At 51.7% G+C, this 16,393-nt stretch overlaps 1 protein-coding gene across 1 annotated transcript in view; it reads left to right on the forward strand.

The window, feature by feature from the left end:
* Positions 1-1,654: 1,654 nt before the first annotated feature.
* Cacna1a (calcium voltage-gated channel subunit alpha1 A) overlaps positions 1,655-16,393 on the forward strand; it is a 228,042-nt gene continuing 213,303 nt past the window's right edge. The window contains exon 1 of the mRNA XM_059263091.1: positions 1,655-1,920. Within this exon, the coding sequence (XP_059119074.1) occupies positions 1,655-1,920 (266 nt within the window). The remainder of the gene's footprint in view (positions 1,921-16,393) is intronic.

Raw genomic sequence — 16,393 nt, forward strand, 5'->3', positions numbered from 1 at the left:
CCTCCTGCAGTGAAGGACACCGGGTGTGTACGATGTCGGAGCCCCACCTCGTGCCCCAAAAGATGTGTGAGACTGTGTGTTGTTTAAAGAGTCAAACAAAAAAGGTCGGGCCTGACAGCAAAGGGCTGTCTGCCATTCCAGCTACTCAAGAGGCTGAGGCAGGAGGCTCACCAGTTTGGGGCTAGCCTGGGCTACAAGAGTAAGTTCTGTGACCATCTTGGCAAAATAAAAAGTTAAAAAGAGCTGGGGGCAGAGCACTTGCCTGGTGTGCAGGAGTCCTGACTCCACCCCCATACAGCAAACAAATAAAAGGAAAGAATAAATAACTAGATCGAAGAGCTGGCCTGGTGCTGCACACCTCTAAGCCCTCACTGTCCAGGCTAAGGTGGAGGGTTGTGAGTTCCAGCCTAGCCTTGGCAGCATAGTGAGACTCCGCCTCAAAAAACAGCAATATAGGGACTGTGGCTAAAGGCACTGGCTGATCCTGCAGAGGACCGGAGTTCACACAACACCCACACAGTTAACAATTGGCTGTAACTCCAATTTCAGGGCATCCAACACCGACTTCTTACCTTGAAGGGCATTGTACGTACATGCACAGATTGCATGGGATAACACTCATGCATGTAAAAATAAATAAAACTGAAATGTACAGGATGGCTCGGTGGGTAAAGGTCTGGTAGCCTGAATTCAGTTTCTGGAACCCAGTGATGGAAGGGGAGAACTGATTTCCACGGTTGTCCTCTGACCTGCACAAATGGACCGTGTGTGGCTCACCCACACACATACACCAAATAAATACATAAATAAATTTAAATAACAACAGTAAGAAAGAATACAGGGCTAGGGGATAGCTTAGTAGGTTAGGACCTGAGGCCAGGCATGGTGGGCCACACTAGAGTCACACTGCTTGGGGGAGGGGGTCACTGGCTGGCCAGCCTAGCCAACTCACCTTCAGGCCAGTGAGAGACCTTGCCACAAAAACTAGGGTGGATGACCCCTGCAGAAAGATGCCTAAGGTGGATCTCAGGCTCCACACACATGCACACATGCCCGTGTGCCATGTACACTGCATACACATGAACATACAAAGACCACAATTTTTTTTTTTTTAAATGAGACAAAAAAACCCCAACAGACGGGCTCCCTGTGCTCTCTATACCACAAAGGAAGCAGAGGAGGACTAGACATCTAGCCTAGGACATTTGAACTTGAACTTGCCATCAGGTGTCTGGTATTCACAGGACACAGACCCAGAGCACAGAGAGTCGGGGCTCTAGAGGGTCCATTCCGCAGAAGAGAGTATCTAGATGCAGGAAAGCACCCCCTACCCCACCCCAGACTGGCTGGCATCTGGAGCCAGGCGGTCCTACTGCTCAACATCAGCCACACCCTTGCGCCCTTTCAACCCGTGGCCTGTGTTGCCCGGCAACTGCTAGAAGTGTCTTTCCTGTCCCCCCAGTTGCCAAGGGAATACTCAATCCTTGAAGCCGGGCCTGGGGTGCTGAACTTCCGGGCACAGGGTGGAGTGGCCTCTGCTGTCCACACCTGCTCGCGTGGCCCTGGCTTCCCTGCTGGCTTCTCTCACTCGGCTCTCCCTGTCTGCTTTCTCCCTCCAGTTTCCTCTCCTGGGATTTCTGAGCGAGGCCCATGGATGCCGAGGGCCTCCCGGGGCTCTGACCCCATGCTTCCCACACTCAGTCACGATGTCCTGCACCGCCCAAGGCGCCCAGGTGCGGGCTACACTCTGGCAGGCTCACCCAGGCCCCTGCACGTCTCGTGGACACAGCAGATGAGTGGCAGCCTCGAGGGGCCAACGCTGAAACGGCGTGGTGGCGTGGTGGACCACCGGGATGTCATCTTGGCCCACCAGGCGCACAAAATGCATAGCACCCCTCAGGCCAGAAGGAAAGAATGGGAGTGAGTATGCGCGGAGCAGGCTGCGCAGGGTCTCGTGGGTCAGGCCGAGTCAAGCTGGCAGGCTTCAGGGTGCCGAATGTGCTGATGAGCTGTGGGGTCACTGAAGACTCAAGCTCTCCGTTGAGAGTGGATCAACACTCTGCCTAAGCGTTGCTTTGAGTTCTCTGAGCCAGCTTTGTGAAGGACCCAGGTCCCCCGTGCGCAGTGCAGCCAGAAAGGCTGGCAGAGAGGACAAACGCTTTTGCTGCGGGTGTGGTGGGGAAAGGCTGAGAAATGCAGCCTTCTAGAAGGACCCCCCTGCATCGGCTCTCACTGCGGGTTCCAGAGCCAGGGATACACGTTTGTGCTGAAGGCAGAGTTGGGGGCTAGCTGGGATTGGGAGAATGCGGTGGCTTCCTGACTTGGTTTGCCATCCCCTAAGTGGGTCTGTGACAGGGGTGGGGTGTGGGTGGGGGTGTGGCGGGGTGTAGTGTGTGAGGGGGGCAGCTACCTGGTGCTTGGGACTGAAAACCTCTTCCCAAGTTCCAGCAGCGTTTGGGGAAACCTGAGATACTCGATACCAAGCGCTCTGTAGAAATGCTCCACGGCAAACCCACCCCATGCCACTGCTTTCCTAGGTGGGTTGCTAGGGCTTAATAAGAACATTCTTGTTTCCCCAACGGTGCAAAGCTGGGGTGGGTTCCTGGGCTGATAACGATGGCTGTGGTGTGACCACCAGTAACAGCAAGAGCAGCCGATACTGGCAAGGACAGGAATCAGCTCAGTCCTTAATGGGTCCCGCGGTCTCCACACATCGCCTGTCTCAGAGAGGCTCAGCGTGTGGCCGGCCTGCTTTTCTGTGGCTGTCACTGTTTCTTCTGTTGCTGGAGGAGGCTGGGGTAGTGGGTGAAGCCAGTGGGGGCTGATGGACATGAACAACGCAAGGAGGGTCTGACCATGGTCTGACCATGGTGGGCTGGTTGGAAGCGGAGCATCTGGCTGTGACTGCCCGATGCAGGCTCTGAGGCGGTTCTTGAGATTATGGCGACATCTGGTGGCAGATCTGAGCACCTGCAGGCGGCAACAAACCGACTTCTTTGATGTTACCGTGTGCTCCGTAATTAACCATCTTTCTTCCGGTCCGTGTGTCCACCTGCTCACTCAGCATTATCTACCCATGCGTCAGTTGTCCCATCCATGTATCTTCCCATGTACCTTCCTCTCCCTCGTCCACCCACACACCACTGTTCAATCCAGGCTCTCCTCAATCCACCCACCAACCCATCCATTTGTCCTTTCGTCCTTTCCCAAGTGCCCGGTTGGTGCCTCTCCAGGACTGCTCCCCCGCTCCTTCCTCCTCAGCCCTCCCCACTCACACTCTCCTTTGCTTGGTTTTCTCAGAATCAGTGAGACTTTTGAGTATTCCTGCAGACTTGCTGCAAGGAGTTTTTGTTTTGTTTTGTTTGTGGGGGGGCAGGAAAGTGTTGGGGTTTTGTTTTGTGTTTTTAGTATTTTATTACGTTTTAATTTACTTTGTGCGCATATGGAAAGGGGTGGGCCATGGCACACGTGTGAAGGTCAGAGGGCACCTTGCTGGAGACGGTTCTTTTCTTCCACCGTGTGGCTTCTGGGGATTGGACTGAGGTTTAGAAGCAAGTGCCTTAACCCGCTGAGCCGTTGCCTTAAAGAACTGAAAGGAAAAGGCTTCCTGTAGTGATGGGAGTGAATGCTCACACAGCTGCGGTGAGCCTGACCCAGGGCCCAGCTCTTCCGACCTCCCTGTGCAGGCTCTGCCCTGGCCTGGGCTGCGTTCAGACAGCCCCAGTGTGAACCCATTCTGTGTGTTTGCCACAGTCTGGCTGGTAGGCTTTACTGTTGGTCTCCTGTACCCAACCCACTGTGGGATTCCAGACAGGGGCTTTATCGCTAAGCCACACCCCAGCCCCTCACTGGGGGATTCTAGGCAGGGGCTCTACCTCTGAGCCACACCCCAGCCCCTCACTGGGGGATTCTAGGCAGGGGCTCTACCTCTGAGCCACACCCCAGCCCCTCACTGGGGGATTCTAGGCAGGGGCTCTACCTCTGAGCCACACCCCAGCCCCTCACTGGGGGATTCTAGGCAGGGGCTCTACCTCTGAGCCACACCCCAGCCCCTCACTGGGGGATTCTAGGCAGGGGCTCTACCACTGAGCCACACCCCAGCCCCTTACTGGGGGATTCTAGGCAGGGGCTCTACCTCTGAGCCTCACCTCCAGCCCCTCACTGGGGGATTCCAGACAGGGGCTTTATCGCTAAGCCACACCCCAGCCCCTCACTGGGGGATTCTAGGCAGGGGCTCTACCTCTGAGCCACACCCCAGCCCCTCACTGGGGGATTCTAGGCAGGGGCTCTACCTCTGAGCCACACCCCAGCCCCTCACTGGGGGATTCTAGGCAGGGGCTCTACCACTGAGCCACACCCCAGCCCCTCACTGGGGGATTCTAGGCAGGGGCTCTACCACTGAGCCACACCCCAGCCCCTTACTGGGGGATTCTAGGCAGGGGCTCTATCTCTGAGCCACACCCCAGCCCCTCACTGGGGGATTATAATTAGGTGTTCTTCTGCTATACCTTTCTATCACTTTCATGAAGACAATTTTTGACATACCCCTGTCGTACTTACTTTTTTTATACATATGTTTTGCTAAAACTTATCATTATATAAATATAAAAATGAAAATATATCATATTTTGAAATCATATATTTTCAAGTCATCTTTTTTTTTGTTTTGTTTTGTTTTTGTTTTTTTTTTTTGAGACAGGGTCTTTCTATGTAGAAAAGGTCTACTAGGTAGACCAGGCTGGTCTCAAACTTACAGACCACTACTTGTATCTGCTTCTTGAGTGCTGAGTTATGGCTGGAGGTGAATCTTAATGTATGTATAGTACAGGCTGGCGTCACACTTGTGACCCTCCGGTCTTTGCCAGAACTTGAGGATTCCAGGCTGACCTGTGAGGATTAGTGTTAACTATCAACTTGACAGAATCCAAAGGCACCAGGAGAAGGGCCTCTGGGGGATTATGTTGGTTTTGTGACCCATAACAGGTGGTACCCTTTCTTGATTCTTCATGAGACCCCAAATGGTATAAAATGGAGAAAGCAGACTGAAAGCCAGATACAGGCATCAATCCATCCCTGTCTGCTCCTCACTGGGCACAGTGTGGGCGGTGCCCTATCCATCCTTCTGCTCTTCACTGGGCACAGTGTAGGCGGTGCCCTATCCATCCCTCTGCTCTTCACTGGGCACAGTGTGGGTGGTGCCCTATCCATCCCTCTGCTCTTCACTGGGCACAGTGTAGGCGGTGCCCTATCCATCCCTCTGCTCTTCACTGGGCACAGTGTAGGCGGTGCCCTATCCATCCCTCTGCTCTTCACTGGGCACAGTGTAGGCGGTGCCCTATCCATCCCTCTGCTCTTCACTAGGCACAGTGTGGGCGGTGCCCTATCCATCCCTCTGCTCTTCACTGGGCACAGTGTGGGTGGTGCCCTATCCATCCCTCTGCTCTTCACTGGGCACAGTGTGGGTGGTGCCCTATCCATCCCTGTCTGCTCCTCACTGGGCACAGTGTGAGTGGTGCTCTATCCATCCCTGTCTGCTCCTCACTGGGCACATTGTGGGCGGTGCCCTATCCATCCCTCTGCTCTTCACTGGGCACACTGTGGGCGGTGCCCTATTCATCCCTCTGCTCTTCACTGGACACAGTGTGGGCAGCTGTCTTAGGCTCTGGCTGCCACAGTGATGAGCTGCCCTTATGAACAGGGAGCTGAGATCCACCGTTCCCTATGAAATCTTCTCAGAGCTCTTATGGCAAATGGAACAAGACACTGGCTCTAAGTTCTACTGCAGCCATCCCCCTGCCGTGGGGTTTACTTTCCCTTAGGATGCTGCTCTGTATAAATGTTTTATTCTGTACACGTTCTAGAAATTACTCGAACCCCACAAGTCCATGATCACATTCAATAATTGCTGGGATCTCCAGGTTCCTGCCACAAAGCCACACTTCTCTTTCTTAGTTTTTGAGGATTTTTGGAGCAAATCTCAGCCCTTCACTGGCTTTATAAACCCCAGTCTACCTCTCTAAAGCAACGATCTTTTATTTTCAGTACTATCACACTGACCCCATCCGTCGTCGATGCTCACGGCCCTTGTGCCTGGCCGACCTTCGGCTTTCCTGGCTCTTTCTCCCTTTTTTCAAAACACTGATCTCTCGGAGCGAGGGGGGCTCTGTGTTATGTTTGTTTATTGATTCTGCTTTTGTAAGGAGCAGGACACAGAGTACACTGCTGAACAGGCCAGGACTCCAGCACTGTCACCTTTCCCCCCAGAGCTTGCTGCCCTCCCGGCTGAAATCGGGCCCCTGTCCCCATGCGGCTATTGACCTAGGGCTCCTAGGAATGGAGTGTCTGAGCAGCCACGTCTCTGAGGGATCAGTCTGGGCTAGGAACAGCCGAATCAAGACGTCCTTACTTGCCTTCCTCTCCCCTCCCCTTCGCTCCCCTCCCCTCTCTTCCCCTCCTTTCCTTTTCCCTGTCCTTCCCTCCTACTCTGGCCTTGAACTCCTGAACTTCCTACCTCTGCCTCTCAAGTGCCAGGATTACAGGTTCATGCACCAGGCCTAGATAAAATTCCCTTCCTTTGTGTATGGATATGGAGGTTTGTGTGTGCATGTGTGCGTGAGTGAGTGAGTGAGAGTGTGTGTGTGTGTGTGTGTGTGTCTGTGTGTGTGTGTGTGTGTGTGTGTGTGTGTGAGAGAGAGAGAGAGAGAGAGAGAGAGAGAGAGAGAGAGAGAGAGAGAGAGAAGGTCAAAGGTCAACCTCAGGTGTTTTTCTCTGATCTGGAACTTGCCAAGAAGCGGAACTGCCAGGATTTGGGGTTTTGCAAATCTAGACTGGCCAGCCAGGAAGCCTCAGGGAGCCCATTGTCTCTACCTCCCCAGGGCTGGGATTGGTTTTGCATAGATTCTGAGGAGCTGAGCCGCCCTGCCAGCCCATCTCTCCTTTTGAAAGCTGAATAGCGTTCCATGGCCTCTCTAGACCACGGTTTGTTTACTTGTCCTTCTGTCAATAGGAACTTGTGCCGCCTCCCTTCTGTGCATGACGCCACACTAAGCGTGCATCTACAAATGTCCCTCTAAGGTCCTGCTTTCGGTTCTTTGGAGTCTATATTATGAGGAAAATTGCTAGGATTTGGGGTTTTGCTAATCTTTTCTGTTGGGTAAGCCCTCTCTCCACCTGTTTCCTATGCTCTTCAGCTGGGCATGGCAGCACACTCCTGCGGTCCCAGCACCCGGGAGTTGAGATGGGAGGACCAGGCACTCAAGAGCATCTTCAAGGACACAGCGAACTTCAGGCCAGCCTGTATCAGAGAAGGAAAAACAAAACAAAACAAAGACAGGCACTGTGTCTCCCTAGTGAAGCACCAGGTCCTGGGCTCCACCCCAGCACCACAGAAACCCAAGTGTGGTGATGCAGGCCTGTAACCCCAGCACTGTTGGCGCAGAGGCAGGGGTTCAAGGTCACCCTTGGCTACACAGAAAGTTGAAGGCCTCTTGGGCTGTGTGAAACCCTGTCTCAAACAAAACTAATAAAACCAAATCTTTCCCTAAAAGAAAAGGGATAAAGGGTGGAGGGAGGCAGGCTGGAGAGACGGCTCAGTGGTTAAGAAGAGTTGCTTCCCAATCATAAGGACAGGGGTTCAGAAATCAGCATCCCCCTCAGGGGGCTCATAAAGGCCTGTAACTCCAGCTCCAAGAGATCTGACACCCTCTTCCGGTCCCCACAGGCATCAGTACACACATATGTGTATGCACACACACACACACTTGTGAACACACACACACACACACACATACACAAGCATATGTGCGTGTGCGCAAAAATAAAACCTTTTTTTTTTTTTTAAAGAAAGGAGGGGAGAGAAAAGGCAAGGAAAGAAGGGAGTGAGGGAGACAGAAAGAAAGAGCAGAAAGAAGAGGAGGGGAGGGGAGAGAAGAGAGGAGGGGAGGGGAGGGGAGAATAGGGGAGGGGAGATGTCTCTCTGCCAAGGAAACGTCTCTTCAAGCGTCCTGGCCCGGGATCAGCCATCACTCGTCAGCCCATTTCCACAGGTTCAAGCCGGGCGGGCGTCACCCTGACTGCCTCATGTCTTGGTCCTACTATACTGTCCTGCAGGGTGCTCAGCTCTTCCACCACTGGCTCCCTGACGCCGAGGCTGCGACTGGCACCAGCAGGTGCTGAAGAAGGACCCGAGAGTGAAGCAGAGTAAGACAGCATGGTGAGACAGACAGACAGACAGACAGAACAGTGAGACAGACAGACAGCACGGTGAGACAGACAGACAGACAGAACAGTGAGACAGACAGACAGACAGCATGGTGAGACAGACAGACAGACAGACAGAACAGTGAGACAGACAGACAGACAGCACGGTGAGACAGACAGACAGACAGAACAGTGAGACAGACAGACAGACAGCACGGTGAGACAGACAGACAGCATGGTGAGAGACAGACAGACAGCATGGTGAGACAGACAGCATGGTGAGACAGACAGCACGGTGAGACAGACAGACAGAACAGTGAGACAGACAGACAAACAGCATGGTGAGACAGACAGAACAGTAAGACAGACAGACAGCACGGTGAGACAGACAGACAGCACGGTGAGACAGACAGACAGAACAGTGAGACAGACAGAACAGTGAGACAGACAGACAGAACAGTGAGACAGACAGACAGCATGGTGAGACAGACAGACAGCACGGTGAGACAGACAGACAGAACAGTGAGACAGACAGAACAGTGAGACAGACAGACAGAACAGTGAGACAGAATGGGGATTCAGCAGAGCCAAGGGGCTTAGGGTCAGTTGCCCTAAGGATTGTAGAGTTCAGAGCCTCCCTCCTTCCCTCCCTCCCTCCCTCCCTCCCCCCTCCCTCCTCCCTCTCTCCTCCCTCCTCCCTCTCTCCTCCCTCTCTCCTCCCTCCCTCCTCCCTCTTTTCCTCCCTTCCTTTTGAGACAGGGTCTCAGCCTGCAGCCCCGGCTGCTCTGGCACTCAGAGTGACCCTCCTGCTCAGGACCCACAGTGCTGGACTGCACACGTGCACCACCACGCTGATTCTATCTTCCGTCTTCGTCACTTTGTCAGAGTCTCACTGCGTAGCCCAGGCTGATCTCTGAGCCTTTGATCTTCCTGTCTCAGCCCCCAGAGTGCTGGGATTATACACACAGCCCACCAAGCTCCACCCACTTCACTGATTTCTTAGTTTTACATGAAATTAGAACAGAAATAGAATCTTGAAAATAATTGACCTTCCACATCTATGAGCTTTTTTTCAAGCACTGGTCAATTTTTAAAAACCTTTTTAAATAATTTATTTTATGTGCATGTCTGTGCACCATGTGCATTCAAAACCCTTGGAGGCCAGAGGAGGGCCTCAAAGTCCCTGGGACTAGAGTTACCGATGGTTCTGAGCTGCCATGTGGGTGGTGGGACTTGAACCCAGGTCCTCTGGAAGAGCAGCCAGTGCTCTTAACCACTGAGCCATCTCTCCACAGCCTCCTCCCCTGCCCTTTTTCTTAAAGTTACATTGATGGACTGGGTATAGGAGGGGTAGAGTGCTTGCCTAGCTCCCCCGAGGCTCCATTGCATCCCCTCAAGAAAGGACAAGTGCTAACTCCCACTCTCTAGTGAAGCCTGTGTTGTCCATGAGAGCCACACTTGGAAGCTGCATCTCCCAGAGCTCACTGAGAAGGAGGGAAGTGGGCAAGTTATCATAGCCATCCCTTTCGATATATTACGGGGTGAGAATATGTGAAATCCTTTCTTTTAGCTATTTTCAGATGAAATTATTAACTGGAGCTGCAGGCTCAGCTCACAAGGTTGTGACCAGTTTCTGGGCTGTGTGCTTTGGTGAGACATGTCATGTGTGGTGGAGCAGAGTATCTCACCTCAAGGCCTTCTGGAAGGAGAGAGGGATCAGGATTCTAAATCCTTGTTGGGGTCCAGGCCCCTGTGACCTCACTTTCTCCCACTGGGCCCCATCCCTCCAAGGTTCCACTACTTCGGAATAGCACCATGGGCTTCGGGAATGGCCTTTGGGGCACATCTCAGGTCCAAGTCATAACAGGAAGTGGCCTGGGACACTTGAAAAGTTTACCTCCAGTGGCCTGCTACCTCCAAGCAGGCTCCATTAATTCAACCTGGATTCATCAACTCATTAACTCATCAGTGGGTGAGTGCTGCCACGATCCAGGTCCATCAGTAGGTGGACCATCTAGCTGGGGACCAGCCGTTAAGCAATCAGCCTCAAATTGCTGTATCTAGTGACTGTTCTAGCCCCACACTCACCAGTTCCGTTTTTTAATGAGCTTTATGGATGTTTCCTGGACAATCACAGTCAGACCCATAAAACTCTGTGTGCGCGCAGGTGTGTATGAGCGCGGGCAGGTGTGCATACACACGCGTGCAGGGGTGTGTTGAGCCGGTTAACCTTAGGCGTCCTTCTCCAGTGTCCCAAGGAGGCCAGAAGAGGGCGCCCTGTAGCTAGAGTTTTCCTGCCTGGCCCACAGTCAGGACAAATCTCTATCACCTGCCAGTCCCACAGCTGCTCAGACCCGACCAAGTAAACACAGAGACTTATATTGGTTACAAACTGTATGGCCGTGGCAGGCTTCTTGCTAACTGTTCTTACAGCTTAAATTAATCCATTTCCATTAATCTATACCTTGCCACATGGCTCGTGGCTTACTGGCATCTTCACATGCTGTTTGTCATCGTGGCGGCTGGCAGTGTCTCTGAGTCAGCCTTCCACTTCCCAGCTTTATTCTCCTCCTTGTCCCGCCTATACTTCCTGCCTAGCCAATGGCCAATCAGTGTTTTATTTATTGACTAATCAGCAACACATTTGCCATACAGAACATCCCACTGCAGGGCCCTATCTTTTGATAGAGTTACGGGTGCCGGGCCTGCTCTTAGCTAGGCGCTGACTCTGCCTTATGGGTTTAGCCCAGCGCTGGGATTACACCACACCTGGCGTTTTACATGGGTTCTTGGGATAGAAGTCGGGTCCTTAAGCTTGCATGACAAGTACTGCCTGACCCATCTCCTCAGGCCTCTCCTTAGTATTTTCCTGGGACATGGTTTCCCTGCTTCTGGGAACATTTGAGGCTAATTTTGTCTCACAACAGAAGAAAGATCTATCTTTGCAAAAGACTGTCTGGCTCTCGTGGCTGAAAGACATTTCCTTTAGAGCCTTTCAGGAACTGGGTTTGCTGACTGGTGGGTTAGAACCGCCGGCTTCCAGCTGAAGGTTCTGCGGCAGATCACCAGATGGCGCTGTGGTCCACAAGCTGAGCAGATGCTGGCCCCAGAAGCCGAAAATCTAGCTCCCCCATCCGCACCTCCTGGCTTTCCGCTTCCCGCCTGTAGGGGGCAGGGTTCTGAGACACTGGCGGCAGCGCCCTCAAAACGCCAGTTCTCACCAGACTGTTACCAATCCGCACACAAAACGCCAGTTCTTTTTAAATGTACAAAGATCGGTTGCAGGAAGATGACCCAGTGGGTAAAGGGGCTTTCTGCAGTCTGGAGAGCTGTGTTCAACTCCTGGAACCCATGTAAATGAGCCAGGAAGCACTCTGTTCCGCAGAGTTACCTTCTGGTCCCCATGTGCATGTTGTGGCTCAGGTGTGAGAGTATCCACACACAATAGTAGTAAACAGAAGATCTGAAAGATCCCCGGGAGGGTTTGGGACTGTGACTTAGCGTCAGGGCTCTTGCCTAGCATGTGCAGAGTTTGAATCCCAGGTCTACCACTTGCTGACCCTGACGCTGGGAGGCCTCTCCCTCTCTGCCCAGTTTCCTTGTCTGTAAAGTGGAGATAGCAATAGCTCTGGGTGGCAAACATTTCCTTTTGTGTGGGGGTGTATACACATTTGTGTGTGCAGGTGCATATGCACACATGTAAGCATGTGTGGGGAGGCCAGAGGTCAGAGGTCAGTCACAAGAGTCGTTCTTCAGGAGCCCTCCACTGTTTTTGTTTGTTTGTTAGCAAAGGTCTCTCTGTTGCCCTGACTAACCTGGAACTCACTCTGTAGCCTTGGCTGTCCTGGAACTCCCTCTGTAGACCAGGCTGGTCTGGAACACACAGAGATCTGCCTGCTTCTACCTCCTGAGTGTTGAGATTAAAGGTGTGTGCCACCATGGCTGGCTTCTGCTCTGGTTTTGAACACAAGGTCTCTTGCTGGGACCCGAGGCTCTTCAGTTAGGCTAAGCTGGCTGGTCAGCAAGCCCCAGGGATTTTTCTGACTCTACTTCCCTCGAGCTAAGGTTACACGGGTGTAAGAAGCCTGGCTTTTTCATGGGTTCTGGGATGAAGTTCAGGTCCTCACACTTGGAAGGCGAGTACTTTCCGCACTGATTCCTGTCTCTAGCCTGCGGTTTCTCTAAACGATGCAGGCTTACAGGCACTCCATATCAGGTCTCTCTACCGCAAGGCAGAGAGGATGGGGTCTCAGGGTCCTGTCTCCACAAGGAAAAGTTAAGAACCCTGACCAAACCGAAACCTGACCTTTAGAAAGGAGCTGGGAATCAGAGCACTTTTTTTTTTTCTGGTTAAGGGGAAGGCAGGTTGAGCAATTCTAGCCTAGTTGATATTAAAAAGAAATAGGTCTGGTCCCAGGGCTCTGCTTTTCCAGTGCAGCTGCTGGCTTGCGGGCAGAGAGACCCTCTTTTTGTCCTTTGAATTCTGGCCTTGGCTTCAAACCACAGAGGAAGAGGTCTGCAGAGGCTCCGGGGTGCCTGCCCCTCCCACAGTGTCTGGCAGGCTCTCGCGCTCCTAAGTGTCTTGTGAGCACATGTCCCTGAAGTCGCCCTTCTGATCTTATAGGACTTTGATGTAGGATTCAGTTGTGCCTCGGGTTTCCAGTCCCCAACAGCCAGAGCCATCCCTGCCTCTTCATGGGGTCTGTGAGCTGGAGCTGGCCTGTGTCATCATCGTCGTCCCCTCCGTCCCCGTCCCGTCCCCCCATGCCCCCCCCCCCGCCTCGTAGCACCAGCACAGGACGATTCTAAGCTTTCAACACCTCTCACTTAGGTTTTGAGACAGCGTCTCTGATTGGCCTAGAGCTTGCTAATGAGTGAGGCTGGCTGACCAGCCATCCCTAGAGATCTGCCTGTCTTTAAATCCCAGTGCTGTGAGTGAAAGGAAAAGTGTCAGCTCAGGACCCCAAGACCGAGTCCCCAGGTCCTCATGCTTGCATGGTGAGGACTTTACCACCGGAGTCCTTTTCCCAGCCCCTGTCACACTTTTTGGCTGGTGACTGTGCACACAGGAGGATCTGTATTTTTGTTTGTTTGGTTTGTTTTCGGTTGTTGCTGCTTCTGTTGACACAGACTATGTTGCACAGACAGGCTTGGAATCCACGACCCTTCTGCCTCAGTCTCCCTGTGTTGGGATGACGCATGTGACTCACCACCACTCTGGCTGCCGCAGGCTCTTGTGATGGCGTCACTCAGATGGTCCCCTGACTGTCTCTGGGTGTGCCTTCACCATTGCTGCTCTCCCTGGGTCAGACACCGCCCCTCTACCTTTTGCACCTCATGTTTTGATGTGTTTTGGGGTTTTGTTTCCTGTGCTTTGAGGAATGGAACTCAGGACCTTGCACATGACAACCAGGCTCTCTACCATCAAGCTACAGCCAGAACTTTCTCTTATTTCTAAAAATGATTTTGTTTCTCTCTCTCGCTCTCTCTCTCTCTCTCTCTCTCTCTCTCTCACACACACACACACACACACACACACACACACTCACACTCACACACACACACACACACACAGAAAGAGAGAGAGAGAGAGAGAGAGAGAGAGAGAGAGAGAGAGAGAGAGAGAGAGCGAGCAGATGCCTACAGAAGCCAGAGAAAGGCATTAGATTTCCTTGGAGCTATAGTTCCAGGCAGTCATGAGCCTGACTGGGTACTGGAACCAAGGTCGGGTTCTTCTGGGATAGTAGCTAATGCTTTTAAAAGCTGAGCCATCTCTTTAGCCCAGGCTAGCCCTGAACATCAGGTGTCATTATGCCTGGCTCCTGCCTTAAGTGATTTTGCCTTCAAGGCCTTTTGGCTTGCTGTTCCCTCTGCCTGCAATGTCCTTCAGATGGCTAGCTCCTTCTGTGCTGGTCTTTGCTCTGATGCCATCTACTGGAATAGAAACTGGTAGAGCCTCTGTCTAGATTCACCCCATGAGGGGCTGGGAGCATGCTCGTTCAGCGATACAGCAACCGGGGGATAGAGCTTTATTGGCATGGAAAGAACCTGGGTCCTACTACTGGGATATTCCCAGGCCATTTTAACCCACGTTACAGTGCCTCGCTCTCTTCCTTACTTTATGTCCATCTGAGACACACCCGCTTTCATTTGCAGTGTGGAAATTACAAATCGACTTTGGGGTGGAAACACACATAGACACAAACACGTCAAAAGCAAAGCATGGCCAGTACTTCCTAAGTGAACACAGAGTCGTTCCAGCTTGATTCCGGTTCTGGTTCTTACTCCTTGGAGTCAGTGATTTCCTCTCTGTGTATCCAGTGAGCACATACTGGCCCAGCTGAATGTTCAAATATTGAAGTGGTTCCATCTAAGCTAGCAAAGAACAATTGCTTACTCGAGAGGAAGCTCCCCCAGCCATCCGGGTCCCCTGCTGGTCCTGGATGGTCCCAGATGCTTCCAGACAATCCACGTTCTAGAGGTCGTGCCATCTGCAGGCATCCATAGGCGAGGGGCCTAGCCACAGATGCTCAGCCCCTTTCCAGAAAAGGATACCAAATCTGCTTAGAGCCTTTGTCTCCATCCCAGACACGTTAAATGTCCCCATCCCAGACTCACCAAGTGTCCTCATCCCAGACACACTGAGCTTCAAGGGACAGGGTGCAGCTGGGGTAGAAGGCTGGGCAGGGGGAATCCACACCAGGCTATGGATGATTCTGATCATGTTTGGGGCCATGAGTCCTCTACAGTCCAGGGAAGGCAAGGGGCCGCTTCTCTGGATGGATTTTAGATGATCATACCAGACAGAAGGAAAGTAATCACGTTAAGTGTTTGAAATCCTAGAGTTGTTGCAAAACTAAGACACATAATTATAACAAGTTGGAGAGAGGGCTCAGAGGTAAACAGTATCCACTGCGTCTGCAGAGGACCCGGATTCGGTTCCCAGCACCCTGTCAGGCAGCTCACAACTGACTCCAGACCCAAGGGGATCTGACACCTTTGGCCTCTTGCTGCCAGTCGCAGGAAAACGTAATGGAATTCAGCTACTGTCACAAAAACTACTGCATGGAAAAGTCCAGGACTTTTCCAAAGTCAAGCCATGGCTTAAGAAGTCTTAGTGATATTTTAGCTTATATATATATAATATATATATATTAGCTGGTTTCTACAATGATTTTCTTGTATGCTATGTGTGATTCCAAGAACTCTGAACAGTGTATTTATCTATAATACCTATCAAGCATCGAACAATCTCCTGAACTAAGATAACACCCTTATAGAAACAATGCCTGTCTCCTAGGTCAGGCAGATAGCTTTATTTCTTGTGCAATTTTAGCTGAGACCCTCCTTTCTTATACAGCCTTACTAACATTATAGACTCCTAACTTCTGACCTAACCACTTCTAGGAATGTAGATTGATCACATAAATTCCCTTCTTGATATACTAACCAACCATTAGTTCTCAGTTAACCTCCTCCTTTACCACTCACCTTTTGGGTTTAAAAGAAAGCCTGAAGGACCTTACTTTAGCTAGAGCATTGCTATTGTGTGGGTATATAACTGTAAACCTCAGAGGCTTGGAGAGGATTTTGAGGATTTTGACTGGAGAACTAGGAGGACGAGATGGAAGATGAGGAAGAGCCAGATGGGGAAGTACTAGATGAATAGGAATGAGATGAGAAGGACCTAGACGAGGCAGAACTAAGATGAGAGAATTAAGATAGAACTTAGAGGGGACAGCAGATAAATGTAGAGAGAAATCAGGCAAGAAAGGAGCTAGGCATGAGAACAGAACTGAAGCTGTGTAGATAGGATTTTATCCCAGAGGAATAAAGTACATGGACCAAGAGCTTAGTGTACATAGATTCTTTTCCTGAAAATAAGTCTCACCGTTTGTAGCCTCTCTTCTGGGCCCCTGGGAAGAATATTATTACGGCGAGTCTTTAATAATATTCGAGAGCCTCTGGCATCTTTGGGCACTGAATTCACGTGGCATACCCCAACAGAGACACACATAATGAAAAACATAAAACATGGGTCTGGAGAGAGAGCTCAGTGGTTGAGCATTTCATGCTTCTGTAGAAGACCTGGGCTGAGCTTCCAGCACCCACATGGTGGCTCACAACCGTCTGTAACTTAAGTTCCAGTGGATCTCATGCCCTCTGCTGGACTCTGTGGGCACAAAGCGTGCAT

Source organism: Peromyscus eremicus, chromosome 5, assembly GCF_949786415.1.
Source record: "Peromyscus eremicus chromosome 5, PerEre_H2_v1, whole genome shotgun sequence".
Classification (NCBI taxonomy): domain Eukaryota; kingdom Metazoa; phylum Chordata; class Mammalia; order Rodentia; family Cricetidae; genus Peromyscus; species Peromyscus eremicus.